This window comes from Ascidia mentula, chromosome 3 (assembly GCF_947561715.1).
Source record: "Ascidia mentula chromosome 3, kaAscMent1.1, whole genome shotgun sequence".
NCBI classification, from domain to species: Eukaryota; Metazoa; Chordata; class Ascidiacea; order Phlebobranchia; family Ascidiidae; genus Ascidia; species Ascidia mentula.
This window is the reverse complement of record NC_138568.1, coordinates 21,608,199-21,624,756: the sequence shown is the minus strand read 5'-3', so window position 1 is coordinate 21,624,756 and position 16,558 is coordinate 21,608,199. Positions and strand designations below refer to the sequence as shown.

General features: G+C 38.2%; 2 protein-coding genes across 2 annotated transcripts in view; both read left to right on the top strand.

Annotated features, from left to right (window-relative positions):
- The window catches only part of LOC145894880 (uncharacterized), a 45,094-nt gene that overhangs the window by 22,528 nt on the left and 6,008 nt on the right, over positions 1-16,558 (top strand). The gene's annotated exons all lie outside the window — the stretch shown is intronic.
- Positions 1,486-3,888, top strand: LOC145895100 (uncharacterized). Its single transcript, XM_082983852.1, has 2 exons — positions 1,486-2,266; positions 2,853-3,888. The coding sequence occupies exons 1-2, from the start codon at positions 1,521-1,523 to the stop codon at positions 2,983-2,985; spliced, it is 879 nt and encodes a 292-aa protein (XP_082839978.1). The 5' UTR covers positions 1,486-1,520; the 3' UTR covers positions 2,986-3,888.

The window sequence follows — 16,558 nt, the reverse complement described above, 5'->3', positions numbered from 1 at the left end:
TTTTTTTCCTTTATTTAAGGCGTCATAAAAACTGGCGCTAGATGGAGGTATAGAGCCACAAAACATACTACGTACAGTGGAGAATTGTCCCTTCTAGCTGCAAATGACACTGGGACAGGTCACGACAAAACGGAACCGAATAGACAGGACTTTGGTCGTTCCTGGAAAACTTTTGTGTTGCGATCGTACATAGAACTTTGTGTAAATGTTTTGCGTTTTATTGTGAGACAGCTTTGGATTACTTTGTCCGGCCGTTATGGCAAACACACATTTATTTTCGTTAGCAAAAATGGCAACAAAATTATGGCAGGCTGTATTTGCCTGGGATACTGTTATGTGTCTGGTGCTGTTTTAATGTACTTTTCCGTCGCATTGTTTCTACAAAGGTTTGCGTTGACCATTTGCAATATACCGCGAAATGTACAACTAGCAATCATTTAAAACAAGTCACACTTACCTCAACAATTCGTTTTATGGTTTTGCACCTTACACAATAGGCCTCATTTATAACCCTGTTTGCGCGTGGCGATACGCGTATTGGCCGTTGTCGTGCTGTCGCGTTTCCCGGTGTGCTTTACGTCTTCGAACTGCAAGCATCGGTGCAGTTAGGGTTACTTACGTTTGGCAGCAGTGAAAGCTGCAGTAGGTCATAGAGATAGTGTAAGGGATTACAAAAACAAGTGTGTGCCTGCTGGACATAGGTCATCATGTAAGGGTGTCATATGGTGTGGTATTGAGGCACAGTTTATCAGCTATAATAAGTTAATAACCAGTAAACATGTGAAGCAAATACGTTTTTTCCGCTTGTATACATATTGCATAGTTGTATAAGCATTGTTACATGACAGGTCGCCCGGGGTTTTACTTTTTAATAAAAAAAAAATAGTGTTTACTTAAAAATGCAATTTCCTTAGTTGCTTTTGGTTTAAGCACTATGCCTTTTTTAGACAATTGTTCGAACTCGGTCAGTTGGTAACCGAACTTGGTGGGTTGATACTGCTGTAAGCGATCAAACAAATGCTTGCAGTTGATTAAACCTATGGTTTGTAGCCTGGTTTGCTCTTCACCGGTGCCGGGCAATTTCGACTGGTATACGCGTGGCACTATACTTGTTTTGGGAAAGGCAGTCATTTTTCTGCGTTATAAGGGACGAATTTGCTCTTAAAAATCCCGTTAAACAATGAAAAGTGTTCCAACTCCGCTTTGGTTCGTAGGTTATTCTCACGATGTGATGAAATGAATTTACAAATTCGATTGCATTACTGGCGGGGATTGCGTATTGGCCGTTGTCGTGCTGTCGCGTTTCCCGGTGTCCGCCTGAGTTTTCTACCGGCGGTTGAAGCTTGCTTTAATTTGAACTTTACGTCTTCGAACTGCAAGCATCGGTGCAGTTAGGGTTACTTACGTTTGGCAGCAGTGAAAGCTGCATAACATCTGTTGAAAGACTAACTTTGCTGTCACTCGGTGGCAATTTTGTGTAGGTTTGAACAGTCGGAGTTTGTGTGACGCAATAGAAGAACATGCCGCTTTTTAACGTGCGTTATGTAGTACTTAGATGGGTTAAAATGATTAATCGTATCACAAATGAAACCAATGAAGTGAAAGATCTTGTGAAGAAGCTTACAACATACCAACAGGCATATCCTGGAAACAGAGGAAATCATTGCGTACCACGACAACTTGTGAAGATATATAATTGTGAAGGGTTGAAAGGGAAAGGATTACTCAAAATCTTCATTAAAATTGTCAAAAACAAAACCCCACAGCAAGCAGAACGTTTCGAAAAAGGAAACTACTTCTACTTTCGCTGCGGATCCGGTGGGAAACGAAATGTTATTTTGCTTGCCAACCCATCTGTAGACCAACCTGGTAATGGTATAATCATTACCTCCGCTCTTACAGACCAACCCAACAGTTACGTTTACTTTCTCCATAAAGATCATAGGGTGAAATTGCGTGGATTTTGTGAATATTTTGAGAAGTTTATGACAAAATCAATAAATACCAGAAGTGACAACGAGGATCGGTTTTTCGAGTTTTCAGTTCTTTTGTTGTTCGAGATTGCCAGACGAGTAGCTGATAATGATGTCTACCAATCCATCCCTGTATCATCCTGCATCGCCGCTTGTATTTTAAGAGTAAAAATAACTAAGAAAACAAAAGTACAGAAAAAAAACGAAGAAGATATCATAGAAGACCTCATTAAAGTGTTTCGTGAGAAGAGTTTTTATGGAAGAGAAAAAGCAGCGAAGGAAATGTTAAAAAGGTAAAATTTAATAATTCCTCCATACGCTAAGTCCTTAAACTTAACTTTATTTCTTGAAAAAAATCATTTGTGTGTTTTTATCGTGTAAATTAAAACTAGTTACACAGTCTGTAAGCTGAAGACAGATGGGCACTGTTGAAAAGACTTTGTAGTGAATATATAGCCAACGCCATCCGTTGAGCACCAAACTAGGTGCATCCTTACAGAGAAAACAAGGCGGAAACAGTATAAGGCCGAGCAAAGGCAAAATCAATAGTGCCGCCAGTGGTGTATAACAAAACATGAATATATAAACAAAATCTGCCGGCAGCTCACAGAAATTTCATAATAAAGGTTACAAGTTACACATTTCTGGGCAATACTTTTGTTGAACATAATTGAAACTAATTTTTTTAATGAAAAGCATCCCTGAACAGTTTTTCATAGTTCAGTTTTCCTAATTTTCAATTCGTCGTCGTTTTCATGCATTTTGTTTTTGAACGACATTGGCAAGATTTCACATTTTAAGCGATGCCAGCTTGTCACCTTAACCGAGAATGATTGCACAAACAACCATTTTTTCCACGATTTCGTTTTGTTACAACAGTTACCTGGAAACTGATGGAGGTGAAAATAAAGCGCTGAAAAAAAAGAAGAAAGAACTCTTCCATGAAATCGAAAGTCCTGAAGGAAGCGAGGAAGTTACTCAACTCTGTCTGGACTTCTCTGAAAAACTTTAAAACAAGGCAAGATCTGAGGCAACAAGATGTAATGAAATAAATCAACCCAAATTTCCAAGATGCTTGAAGCAAACGCAGTAAGGCCATTGCCTGTTGAATATTCGACCTAAACTTTTGTCTCCATACTTATATCTAGTAATATTTCATTAAACTTGAGTTGCTCGAGCTTCCATATGTTGATGTAGATTGGATCGTATAACCATTATTTTATTGCCTACTGTAAATGCAATTTGCTCATTATCGTGAAGTTGTTTTTAGAGTTGCGTTGCTTCACAGGCCTTTCTTACGCTTGGTGTAAAGCTGTTATGTGAAGCTAACTGTTTGTTTAAAGCGTAAAAGAACTTGCACTGAGTACATAGTTAGTGTAGTTCGCTGTGGTATATTTTGTTAGTAGATGTTTGTAAATGAAATCATTCGCTGTTTTTTTTTGTAGAGATTTGTGAATGAAACTCATTTAAATCAAATCATTTTACAAATGTTCATGTTTCGAAAGATTACAAACAGGCGAAATCTATTTAAAACTTGGTAGTAAAACCTCACTGCTGTCATAACTTCGTTTTGCCTCTTTAGTGCTGCTGTAAGACCGTAAATAGCAGTCCTTTGTTTATAGCGTAGCCAGGCGAATGACGGACTGCGCGAGCAGGCTATGTTACGAGCTAAGGCTAGCATGGGCGTGCCGGTTGCTGCCTCCGAGGTACGTGCAAATTCAGCACTTGTTGTTGGTTATCAAGTCATAGTTTTTATGTGGAAAATGACCTCCTGTTCGCCTGAGGTACCCAAACTGTTGTTCGCACTTCATCTTTGACATCACGAGGCGATAAAGATAAAAAAATTAGCGATCCCCAAAAAAGATTTTTTGTCTTTGTGCAACATTTTTAAATGTTTTGGAGGTCTAAAATACCATGGTGGCTTTTATAGGGATTGCTGCAAACTGTTTTGATAAAGCCTAGATATCGCCTCAACTAACAAGAGTGGAAATGTCGACGATTTAATTTGCTAAAGTTCAAGTATGTTTCTTAATGATTTGGCGTAACCGACACCATAACAACGGACATTATTAATATTACAATGAAAGGAATTAAATCAGATTTAATACGAGGGCGTCGCCGTGAGATTTGGTTAGCTCGGCATTTAAATTCCAGAGTCGAAGCTTGCTGACTATTATCCATCTCAACTCAACCAATTCACGAAAACATGAGATTTCAAGGACTTGACAATACAAGTCTTGTGATGGAAAAGTTAGCATTACGCTACAATTAAGTCCTGCCACTATTGCTATTACACAATGGAAAATACAACCATTGCTAAGTTACTAATCAGAACGGAAATATGTTTTACGACGGAAAATTGCAAAGTCAAATTAATGTCCCACACGTATTGTCTTCATATCGTATACATTTACATAGTTTGGGTGGATTTTTTTACTGACAATGTCAAACCTCCATGCACTTTGACTCAAGAGCCTAATGATGTTTGCAGCAAATTGATTCGATGAAACTAACTTGTGTAGGACCTCTTCTTTCGAAGATCACAAAAACTTATAAGTGGACGTAGTCTTTATAAAAATCCCTTACTTTTGAGAAAAACAATGGTGTTCGTGGCCCCAGGGGTCTGGAAACATCACGTGATGTTCCGCCTCGTCGCGCAAGGGTGTTCACGTAAAATGTTTCAACAATTTAAAATCTGGTGACCATTTTCCCGGCGACAAGAAAATACCCAACTTTAAAATTAGAATTAAAATTTGTATCTTTGCGCAATATGTATTGGAGTGCAAAACACCATGACTGTTGGCACACCCAGGAAATCGGAGACGGAGACTCGAACGCTGGATGAAGTTCCGGACAGGAACAAAGAAAACTATTTAAAGTACTCTGTATTTCACAAAACATTAAACACATGAGGTTAACTTGGATTTCTGCAATTCATCGTCCTCCACTATCGAAAAGGATTTTTCGCCGCAAACCATAAACAACTGGTACTTTGAAACCGTGTATGTTTGTGAAATCACGTGATGTTATTCACTAATTTCAAAACACCATGTGATGTTTCGCCTCAACAGTGGAAATTTCAACGGGTTGCTTAGCTCAAAGTTCATTGACAACAATTGGTGCTTTACAACATTGGTTACGTTTCCAAATGCATCGAGAGCCCTTGTTTAAACATTGAAAACAGAAGCTTTTATTATCTCGTACCGTGAACAGCGAAAGAGTAAACAGAACGATTAAAATGTTGACAAACCCTAAAATTATATTCATATCAGAGAAAATTGTGCCCTATATCAACAGACAAATTGTGATCGTTGTTGCTGCCAGTGAATGTCAAATATTAGTTCTGGTAGTTCTGAAGTTTCGTGAAGCTACAACGGTTTGCTTCACATCAACGTACGGCCAAGTTCATTGTCAACAGTTCTTTTCAACGTTGTAAGTGAACCGTGTTCACAAAGCGTTCGCGACATTATTACATTTGCCAGTGAAAAGCAATTAAATCCGATGTTGCGTCGTGAGTTAGCTCTGGCATTTAAACCACAGACCGATGTAAGGCGAATGTTTTGGAAAAACAGGAAATTTCCGTCACAGACATTTCCGCGTACTTCAAATCGGGGGGAGCCGCAAACCGTTGCCATAAAACTAAGTAGTTCTGAGGTCACACGATGTTTTGCACAAGAATTTTAGAACATCGCGCGATGTTTCGCCTCAACCAACAAAAGTGGAAATTTCAACGGTTGGCTTAACTTTAATGATCGGCCAAGTTCGAATATGTTTCACATCGTTGTGACGTAACGGTTTCCTTGACAACAGCAAATATTATTATTGCAATGAAACGAATTAAATCTGATTTTGTGCGGGTGCGTTGGCGTGTGGTTAGGTTATAACCTAGCTATAGCTCGGCATTTAAACGCCGAAGATTGCTGATTATTATCGATCTCAACCGATTTTATTCAAACACGATTTAATCCACGAACTTCACAAACAATTCTTGTGAGTAAATAACTTGGATGACAGCTGATGTTTTTTGAACAAACCTGGACTGTTAAACACCTGCTTTGCCAAACACACTAGTGTGTAAAATTTTTGTGTGTGTAAAATTTCACATTAGTGTGTAAAATTTTTGGTTGTGGTGGTGACATCAATACTAAAAAAAATATACAGGCGCTAGATGGCGGTATACAGCTAGTTATGATTGTCTCTTTATCAGTTGTAAGTGACACCAGTGGGTATGTCAGAAAACAGAGAACCGAGTGAACTTGAATAGTGTACAGAGTTGACAGGGTTTAACAGGCTTGTGGAAGCCTTTTGTGTTGTGATCGTGTATTTACAGCTTCATATTTTTATTTTAAAGATGCATTAATCATTTGAAGCTAAACTAGAAATTACAACTTATTATTCCAAGGTTCTGTTGCTTTTGTAGTGTGGGCTAAGCATACCTTTTCCGATGTCTTGTATTTTAAATAGCATGGTTTGCGTGGTATGCATGGAAATATATGCTATCTGATTAATCCTATAATTGAGAAACAATTTTTCAGCAATAAATATAAACCAGAGGAAACGTTTATTTCAGCTTTTCTTAAATTGGTCGTTTTTTTTTCACAATAAGAAATCACAATATACGCACTAGGACAAATATTTGACAGTAAATAATTTTTGCACATGGTATTATTTAGGGTTTTGCCAAGGTACAGTTTTTGGCATATCACAGACATGTATCAGCTTAATTGAAATTTGAATACTGCAAAACACTGCCAGTGAACACGGCAAATTGTTTGCATATGACAGGTAATGTTTACTTAAATCGAATAATCTCCGCAGTTTTTCCCCTGCTGGCATATGTGTTGCTGGGAAGTTGAGTTTACGTAAATATTAGCCTGTTATTGGTTTACTGATTACCGAAATGGATAAGCTGAGGCTGGTACGGCCGCTCCGGTTTCTGCTTCGTCGTAGGCAGCCAATCCAATGCTTGATGTTTAGTAACAAGTCGCAGATTTTATTAAGGTTAAAAGGGTCGGGAATTTTCTCATACAGATCCCGATAAACAATGGAAAGTACTTAGTTACGAAGTTAAACACAATTGTGTCTAACACGCTTCCATAATATTTCCAGCATCTTAGCATAAAGTTTTTATTATTTTGAAAGTTAAATACATGTTCGTCTCAAGAGTGTCCTCCACGTTTTAATTTGTTTATATCGAACATCAACTTTAACATTACACGTTGCTAAAATGGATTCCCCACACTAGAGGGACATCGACTCTCGGAATTGACGCAGCAGTAACTCAAACATCAGAGATTCTCGTGATTGATCAAACATTAATACGGGTTTTGCGTGTGCTTTGACGTAGTGTCAAGTGTTTAAACCTTACAACAATTCCATTTCCTTTTAAATTATTATCACGATGTTACAACCTTGCGATTGGGGATCATATTTGTTTTTTACACCGTGTCATATAGCACTCAACCGCGATATTGTTGACTTAATTTGTCAACACGGTTGCGCCACGCAACCTACAGGCTGTCCCATCTGTTTAACGAGAACAAAACAGATGGGGGCAGCCGGCAGGTTAAGGTTTTGGTCGTGAACCGAAAGGGAGTTGATATGAATTAGGGATTATTATGAATGGATGTAGTTAACAGATAGATGTATGTTCTGTAAATGTTCTTTAGGCATGTATTTCCAGTATTTAGAGGGCATTATGTTATTTCAAGTGTAGTGTAAACAATATTGGACCACTTTTTACTCGCATGGACCAAAATTTTTGACCCTAAGCCGAATACTGATGATAACATGTAAAAAAGCTATTTTACTTGTCGAAAATTAGCAACGATCCGAATCAATTATTGCGGTCCTTCCAAAGTTTTTTGTAGAGAAAGATTTTACCAAAGAATTTTACTCTCATGTGACAGAATGATGCTGTTACCTGTATCCATTGTACCTCTTCAAAATAACGCACGTTTGGCAGCAAAATACTGCATTAGATCATGAGATAGAATAATGAATCATAAACAAATATAGCTGTGATTATCGGACATAGGACATTTAGAGGGTGCAATGTGACGTTGTATCAAGACAAATACAACAACATATTAACAATAATAACAATATTAACATAAATATAATGTATTGATAATAAGCATTGTTATATGACAGGTCGCCAGGGCTTTTACTTTTATGTTCACTTCACCTGGTTTATGCTTGGCAATTGAAACTTGTGTGCGGTACGCGGCCAATCCAGTTCCCGTAGTTGAATAAACGTATAATTTCTAACTGGACTTTCTCTTTACCGGTACGGGACAAGTTAGGACTGGTCCGGGGGTGACATTTCCTGTTTCGGGTACACGGTCTTTTGTCGACTTTAAAAGGGCCGACAATTGATTACCGCATGGGAGGAGTGAGTAATTGCAAATTTCTAGTTAGCATTCTGTTGCTTAGGTAGCGAATATTTCGCGCGGTATTAAATTGTTGTATATTTCTGTTTGTTTGCGAGTGTGTTAGTTTAGTTTGCTATTGTAGTTTTAGTTTTTAGTTACTGGAATAAAATAAAATCGATGTCAAATTTTACCTTGTATTCATTGATTCTGTACCTCTTAAACACTTTGGAAATTAAAACTTTCCTGAAAACAGTGTGTTTTGTCGTGCTTTGATTTTGCGTGGTGAAGGTTAAGAGCAAAGTACAAATGTTGCTATAGTTTGATTCGAGCGTTCGCAAATATTAGCCTGGTATTCTTGGTTAGGTTTACTGTTTACAGACCTGGGCTTGCATGGTACGACAAACGTGACGACTGCGGCTACAGGGGGCGGAACCAATACCAATGTTAGCTGTGCGAAACCGTACGAAGGTTTGGGAAGGTTAAAGGGGCGGGCAATTGTCCGACACCAACTCAGATAAACAGCATCGTATACTGAGTCGTTGAGGTAACGTGGTTTGTGTCTGTCACAACAAAACACAATGATGATATTGTAGCAGCAACAGGGCAAGTTCAGACAACAGGCTCGATACCAGGACAAGTTTGTGTGTTTTCCACAATATATTGCCAGCAGAAACGAGGTTTAACAAAATAATGACAAAAACGTAAAAAAATCGTTGTATCAATAAAGTAACAAGCTTTGGTTCAATGTCAGCTGATGTATTATTAATTGCAAAATCGATAACCCTACTATTAGCATTACCAGTTTCCGCAAATAAAAAACACGCGTATTATAGAGGTAATATAATGTCGCTGAGATAAGATTATGCCTTAGCGAAGTACGGGTTCTTCACAGGTTTATTGAGATAATCTAATTAGAAGATTAAATATTATGTGAAAGGCGTGCAGTTCATCTGATGACTCTCAATTCATAACTTAGTACGAAAGTATAACCTTTATTTTTAACACAGAAATTCTTACACACCGAAGATTTGTTGCTAGTTGGTTAAATAGAATTGGATGGCCAGAGTAATTAAATGTTACGGCATTTTGGGGTCTCGTAATCTATGGAGTGGACAAGTCTCGTGGAAACGAAACATTGGGACCAAGACAGAAAGTTATGATGAGTTTAGAAAGTACGACAAAATATTTAGAAGCAATTTTCCACAAGTTGTCATACCAACCAACCATCACCTCTTGACAAATTTGAAAAAATATTGCAAAATAAAGAAGATCCGGGCTCCCGACAAACGAGTGGCAAGTTACAACTATAAGGAGGTCAAGGGTCAAAAGTTGCTCTACACTCTCATTGATATTGTTCAACACAGAGAAATGTATGAAGAAGAAAATTACTTCTTCTTCCATTGTGGACCCGGTGAGAATCGAGATATTATCTTGCTCGCAAACCCAACTAAAGATCAACCTGGGAATGGTTTAATGATGACCTCTTCCCTCACAAAACAACCAAACACATTTGAATACTTGCTTCCACCACCAAAAATACACGAGTTTCAAGGTTTTCCGCAATACTTTGAGATGTTTATGACAAAATCAGTCAGCACCAAAGGCGACAGCACGGGAGACGAGGGTCGGTTTTTCGAGATCTCTGTTTTCTTGTTGTTCGAGATTGCCAGACGACTTGTTGATGGTGATGTCCACCAATCCATCCCTGTGTCATCCTGCATCTCCGTTTCTATGTTGAGAGTTTCCATGTCAGAGAGAAATGAAAATGAGTTAGATGTATTGAGCCAGCTGAAAATAGTTTTTCAAGGGGATTTGGATATGAGGGAAGATAAGGCAAGAAAAATCCTGAAGAGGTTAGTATTGTCCGGAAACTCGAAAGGGGGTGATAGACGATAAGCGCCAATGTAGGGTCTTTGTTTTTAAAAGAAATAATAATTGTGCCTATTGGCATTCCCGGTTTCTGTCTAAAAGAAAAGAGCAAAAAAAACAAAAATCACAACAAAACTTAACAGCAAGAGCACTTACTCCTTTTCGAGTTTCCGGCAAATGATGCGAAAAAAGACAAATCCGTCGGTCACACAGACTGCTTCCTGTAGTCATTCGTGACATGTTCTCTATGGTTGGTGTACAAAAGATTTTCGCCTGTGCACATGGGCCTGCGGAATGGGGTCATATATCTCCTGAAAAACTGAAACTAACTCTTATTTATCAGAGCGCATATAGAAAATAAAATGCTGGCCCTCAATTACCTTGAAGTTTTTTCTACAGATCCCAAAATCGTTTTACACAAGTAAAAGCAAAGAACGTTACAAGTAAAAATGTTTTCAGGATTTGCTTTCGAATCGCTCGTTTCTACAAAATGCACATCGTAGTGTAACTGAGTCTACGCTGCCCATTATAATTTGAGACATTGGACTGGATATACAAATATATTTAAAGCGCGTTATATTTATAACTTTTTGGTTGGGTTAAAATAGGTTTTACGAGGAAGGAGGTACGAAGGAAGAAAAAGAAAAACTAATGAAACGACTTTTCAATCCAGCTGCCTGCAACCGATATTAAACAATGATGTACATAACTGAACAACAAAACAGTTTGTGAATATCCACAAACCATCTGTTGACATATGTTCAAACTTTCGCGATTGCAAGGATAATACTTATTTACATTTATCGCATAATGTTATTTGAATGTGCAATACGTTGTCTGCAATTTCACAATCCGTAAATGTGCATGTGTTAGCTTTTGCGATGTAAACTGTGTTTCGTTTTGCACCAAGTTCAATGTATTAATAAAGAGCACTTAGCTACTTGTACTTTATAATAGCGCTTTTAACTGCGTCGATTTTCATTGTGATTTCTTGTTGTTTTGCGCATGTATTACACAAAGAATTATTCCGTACTAATTTCACAATAAACACCGCGTTTCTGCTTATTTTTTTGTGTGTTTGCATTTTTGTGCTTTATTTAAGGCGTCATAAAAACTGGCGCAAGATGGAGGTATAGAGCAACAAAAAATTTCACGGGACATATCACGACCAAAAACGGAACCGAATAGACGTTTTCAGAAAGTCGACAGGATTTTGTTGGTTCTTTGAAAACTTTTGTGTTGCGATCGTGCATAGAACTTTGTTTAAAAGTTTTCCGTTTTATTGTGAGAAATCTATGGATTAATTTCTCCGGCCATTGTAGCAAACATGCATTTATTGTCGTTAGGTAAAAAAGGCAAAAAATGTAAGGCAGGCTTTGTTTTTCTGGGATTCGGTTGTGTGTCTGGTGCAGTCTTAAAGTACTTTTCCGTCGCATTGTTTCTACAAAGTGTGAGGCTTGCGTTGACTATTTGAAATATACTTTACGGCGAAATGTACAACTAGTAATCATTTAAAATAAGTCATATTTGCCTCAACAATTCGTTTTATATGGCTTTGCACCTTACACAATAGGTCAAATGTATCCACACTAAAGTGCAGTTAGAGTACAAAATAACCTACGTTTGGCAGCAAAGCAAGCTGCATCAGGTCATAGAGATAGAGCAGAGTTAACAGGAAGTTAACCTGGGGAAGGCGGAAGCAACGTAACAATAGATTGATAGGCAGTTTTAACCATTCAATGGCGTGCAATGGAGGCATAAGGGCGGACGTTGAAGCCTATGAATATTTACAGTCTGCTTAGGTCAGTGGTAAAGAAACGCTTTAGCACTTTGAAAGCATGTAATAAGGTTAGTTTGAGGTTGATGTTAAATTTAGCATACCGCCAATCGTAGCTCAACCTACCTACTTGCACGCTAAACGCAGGCCGACCAAGCCATTGGTGACGTCACACTTTTCACGCATGAATGCATTTGGGTTCTTCGAAGGTCGCACTTGGAGCTTAAAAATGGTTTGTTTTCCTCAATAGCAAAGGAATTTATGGTGACGTGTGGAGATTCCGTGATATTGAACGTAGTTTTGTGTGGCGCAAGTTTACAACACAAACTACTACAATTGCAGTGATGGGCAAAATGTTAACGGAAATGGGTTTGTTTGGTGATGATGGGCTGGAGAATACGGTAGAATTGTGATGTAGTAAACAGTTACAGACAAACGATTTTGTTAAGAGCAAAGCTGTGATAGGTTTCTGCGTTGGACGAACTTGCTAAGCCATGTGTGACCAGCCCATGAACATGAACCCTCACCTAATATGAGGTTGTTGTTTGTCTGCTGGGGTTTTATACAGGGATTTAATGCGTTGTGACGTTTTTACAGTCTTGGCAAATATTTTATACTTTATGGTGTCCAGGTGTTTACACAGAGAGACAAACATTTACAAAACATTTTAGTTATTTATTGTGGCTTAGCCGTCAGGGAGTGATGTTGCGTTTCTAAGCAACCCCGGATACGGCGTTCAAGTGTATGAAAACAGGACGGCGAGCGTTCGACCCATGAACAAATTCCAGAACATCGCGAGAAGTTGCTACTTATAGAATCACTGTTAGAGTTTTGAAATGCTTTGTTTCCTTTCAATAGAGACACCGTGGTATTTAAAGTGTTGCTCGACACCGAATAAGTTTCCGCGCAAAATCACACAAATGTCGTCATATTGCTGCGACTTGCGTTTCTTTGTGATGTTATCTGTTAATTTCAACACAGTTTTAATATTAGGTCAGGAAATTCTAGAACATCACGTGAGGTTCTACTTTAATGAATCATCGTTGGAGCTTTATGCGGTTTGTTTCCCTCAATAGCAAACGACTCTACGGTGACGTTCGGTGATTCAGACATTGAACGTAGTTACGGTAAATAATCTTTGGTGTTCGTCGGAATACAGCGCGGGAACATAATGTTAAGCCTCGAGGAAGTTCAAATGTTATGCGCCATAGCAGATTATAACTGCAGGTACAATCGTAATATGCAGCTTTGATTTTTAAAGATTGCTTTTGGGGAAATTTTTGGTTTGTGAAATCGAATGTGGTTCGACTGAAACGAGGCCATATAGTGACGTAACAAGGGGGTGTTTGTGAGTGAAGTATCAGAAATCGCTCACCTTAGAACACGATACGAGTTACTTCTTTATTGAGTCCTGTAAGCGAGGGATTTGATTGTTTGGTTTGTTTTTCCTAATCAAATATAAGATGCTGATATGTTTTCCCTTTTCGTCGTGGAAACGAAACATTGGGACCAAGACAGAAAGTTATGATGAGTTTAGAAAGTACGACAAAATATTTAGAAGCAATTTTCCACAAGTTGTCATGCCAACCAACCATCACCTCTTGACAAATTTGGAAAAATATTGCGATGAAAAGAATATCCTGGCTCCCGGTAAACGAGTGGCAAGTTACAACTTTGAGGTGGTCAAGGGTTAAAAGTTGCTGTACAAGTTCATTGATATTGTTCAACACAGAGAAATGTATGAAGCAAGAAATTACTTCTTCTTCCGTTGCGGACCTGGTGAGAATCGAGATATTATCTTGCTCGCAAACCCAACTTTCAATCAACCTGGGAATGGTTTAATGATGACTTCTTCCCTCACAAGCCAACCGAACACATTTAAATACTTTCTTCAACCGCCAAAAACATACGAGATTCAAGGATTTCCGCATTACTTTGAAAAGTTTATGACAAAATCAGTTTGCATCAAAAACCAGAGAAATTTTAGTGGTAGATTTTTCGAGATCTCTGTTTTCTTGTTGTTCGAGATTGCCAGACGACTTGCTGATGGTGATGTCCACCAATCCATCCCTGTGTCATCCTGCATCTCCGTTTCTATGTTGAGAGTTTCCATGTCAGAGAGAAAGGAAAATGAGTTAGATGTATTTAGGCAGCTGGAAAAAGTTTTTCAAGGGGATTTGGATATGAGGAAAAATGCAGCAAGAACCATCCTGAAGAAGTTGGTGCTGTCCGGAAACTCGAGAGGTGGTGATAGACGATAAGCGCCAATGTAAGATCTTTATTTTAAACAGATATATTAATTGTGCCTATTAGCATTCCCGGTTTCTATCTAAAAGAATAGCAAAAAGTGATTTTATAACAAAATAAAATCACAACAAAACTCAACAGTAAGCCCACTTACTTTCGAGTTTCCGACTAATATTGATACGTAAAAAGACAAATCCGTCGATCACACAGACTGCTTCCTGTAGTCATTCGTGACATGTTCTCTAAGGTTGGCGTAGAAAACAACGTTTCCAGTAAAAATGTTTTTCAGGTTTTGATTTCCAATCGCTCGTTTCTACAAAATGCATATGGTAGTGTAACTGAGTCTATGCTGCCCGTTAAAATTTCAGACATTGAACTGGATACAAAAATATATTTAAAGCACGTTATATTTGTAACCTCATGGTTGGGTTAAAATAGGTTTTACGTGGAAGGAGGTACGAAGGAAGGAAAAGAAAAACTAATGAAACGACTCTTCAATCCAGCTGCAACCGATATTAAACAATGATGAACATAACTGAACGACAAAACAGTTTGTGAATATCCACAAACCATCTGTTAACATAAGTTTAAACCTTCGCGATTGAAAGGATAATACTTATTTACATTTATCGCATACTGTTATTTCAATGTGCAATATGTTTTTTTTTCTAATTTTACAATCCGTAAATGTGCATGTGTTAGCTTTTGCGATGTAAACTGTGTTTCGTTTTGCACCAAGTTCAATGTATTAATAAAGAGCACTTAGCTACTTGTACTTTATATAATAGCGCTTTTAACTGTGTCGATTTTCATTGTGATTTCTTGTTGTTTTGCGCATGTATTACACAAAGAATTATTCCGTACTAATTTCACAATAAACACCGCGTTTCTGCTTATTTTTTTGTGTGTTTGCATTTTTGTGCTTTATTTAAGGCGTCATAAAAACTGGCGCAAGATGGAGGTATAGAGCAACAAAAAATTTCACGGGACATGTCACGACCAAAAACGGAACCGAATAGACGTTTTCAGAAAGTCGACAGGATTTTGTTGGTTCTTTGAAAACTTTTGTGTTGCGATCGTGCATAGAACTTTGTTTAAAAGTTTTCCGTTTTATTGTGAGAAATCTATGGATTAATTTCTCCGGCCATTGTAGCAAACATGCATTTATTGTCGTTAGGTAAAAAAGGCAAAAAATGTAAGGCAGGCTTTGTTTTTCTGGGATTCGGTTGTGTGTCTGGTGCAGTCTTAAAGTACTTTTCCGTCGCATTGTTTCTACAAAGTGTGAGGCTTGCGTTGACTATTTGAAATATACTTTACGGCGAAATGTACAACTAGTAATCATTTAAAATAAGTCATATTTGCCTCAACAATTCGTTTTATATGGCTTTGCACCTTACACAATAGGTCAAATGTATCCACACTAAAGTGCAGTTAGAGTACAAAATAACCTACGTTTGGCAGCAAAGCAAGCTGCATCAGGTCATAGAGATAGAGCAGAGTTAACAGGAAGTTAACCGGGGGAAGGCGGAAGCAACGTAACAATAGATTGATAGGCAGTTTTAACCATTCAATGGCGTGCAATGGAGGCATAAGGGCGGACGTTGAAGCCTATGAATATTTACAGTCTGCTTAGGTCAGTGGTAAAGAAACGCTTTAGCACTTTGAAAGCATGTAATAAGGTTAGTTTGAGGTTGATGTTAAATTTAGCATACCGCCAATCGTAGCTCAACCTACCTACTTGCACGCTAAACGCAGGCCGACCAAGCCATTGGTGACGTCACACTTTTCACGTATGAATGCATTTGGGTTCTTCGAAGGTCGCACTTGGAGCTTAAAAATGGTTTGTTTTCCTCAATAGCAAAGGAATTTATGGTGACGTGTGGAGATTCCGTGATATTGAACGTAGTTTTGTGTGGCGCAAGTTTACAACACAAACTACTACAATTGCAGTGATGGGCAAAATGTTAACGGAAATGGGTTTGTTTGGTGATGATGGGCTGGAGAATACGGTAGAATTGTGATGTAGTAAACAGTTACAGACAAACGATTTTGTTAAGAGCAAAGCTGTGATAGGTTTCTGCGTTGGACGAACTTGCTAAGCCATGTGTGACCAGCCCATGAACATGAACCCTCACCTAATATGAGGTTGTTGTTTGTCTGCTGGGGTTTTATACAGGGATTTAATGCGTTGTGATGTTTTTACAGTCTTGGCAAATATTTTATACTTTATGGTGTCCAGGTGTTTACACAGAGAGACAAACATTTACAAAACATTTTAGTTATTTATTGTGGCTTAGCCGTCAGGGAGTCATGTTTCT

What these genes read in the sequence shown, in the direction of transcription:
- LOC145895100 (XM_082983852.1), top strand. Translation starts at nt 1,521, where the DNA reads ATGCCGCTTTTTAACGTGCGTTATGTAGTACTTAGATGGGTTAAAATG. An exon ending in GCGAAGGAAATGTTAAAAAG is followed by an intron (nt 2,267 to 2,852) that starts GTAAAATTTAAT and finishes TTGTTACAACAG; the next exon opens with TTACCTGGAAACTGATGGAG.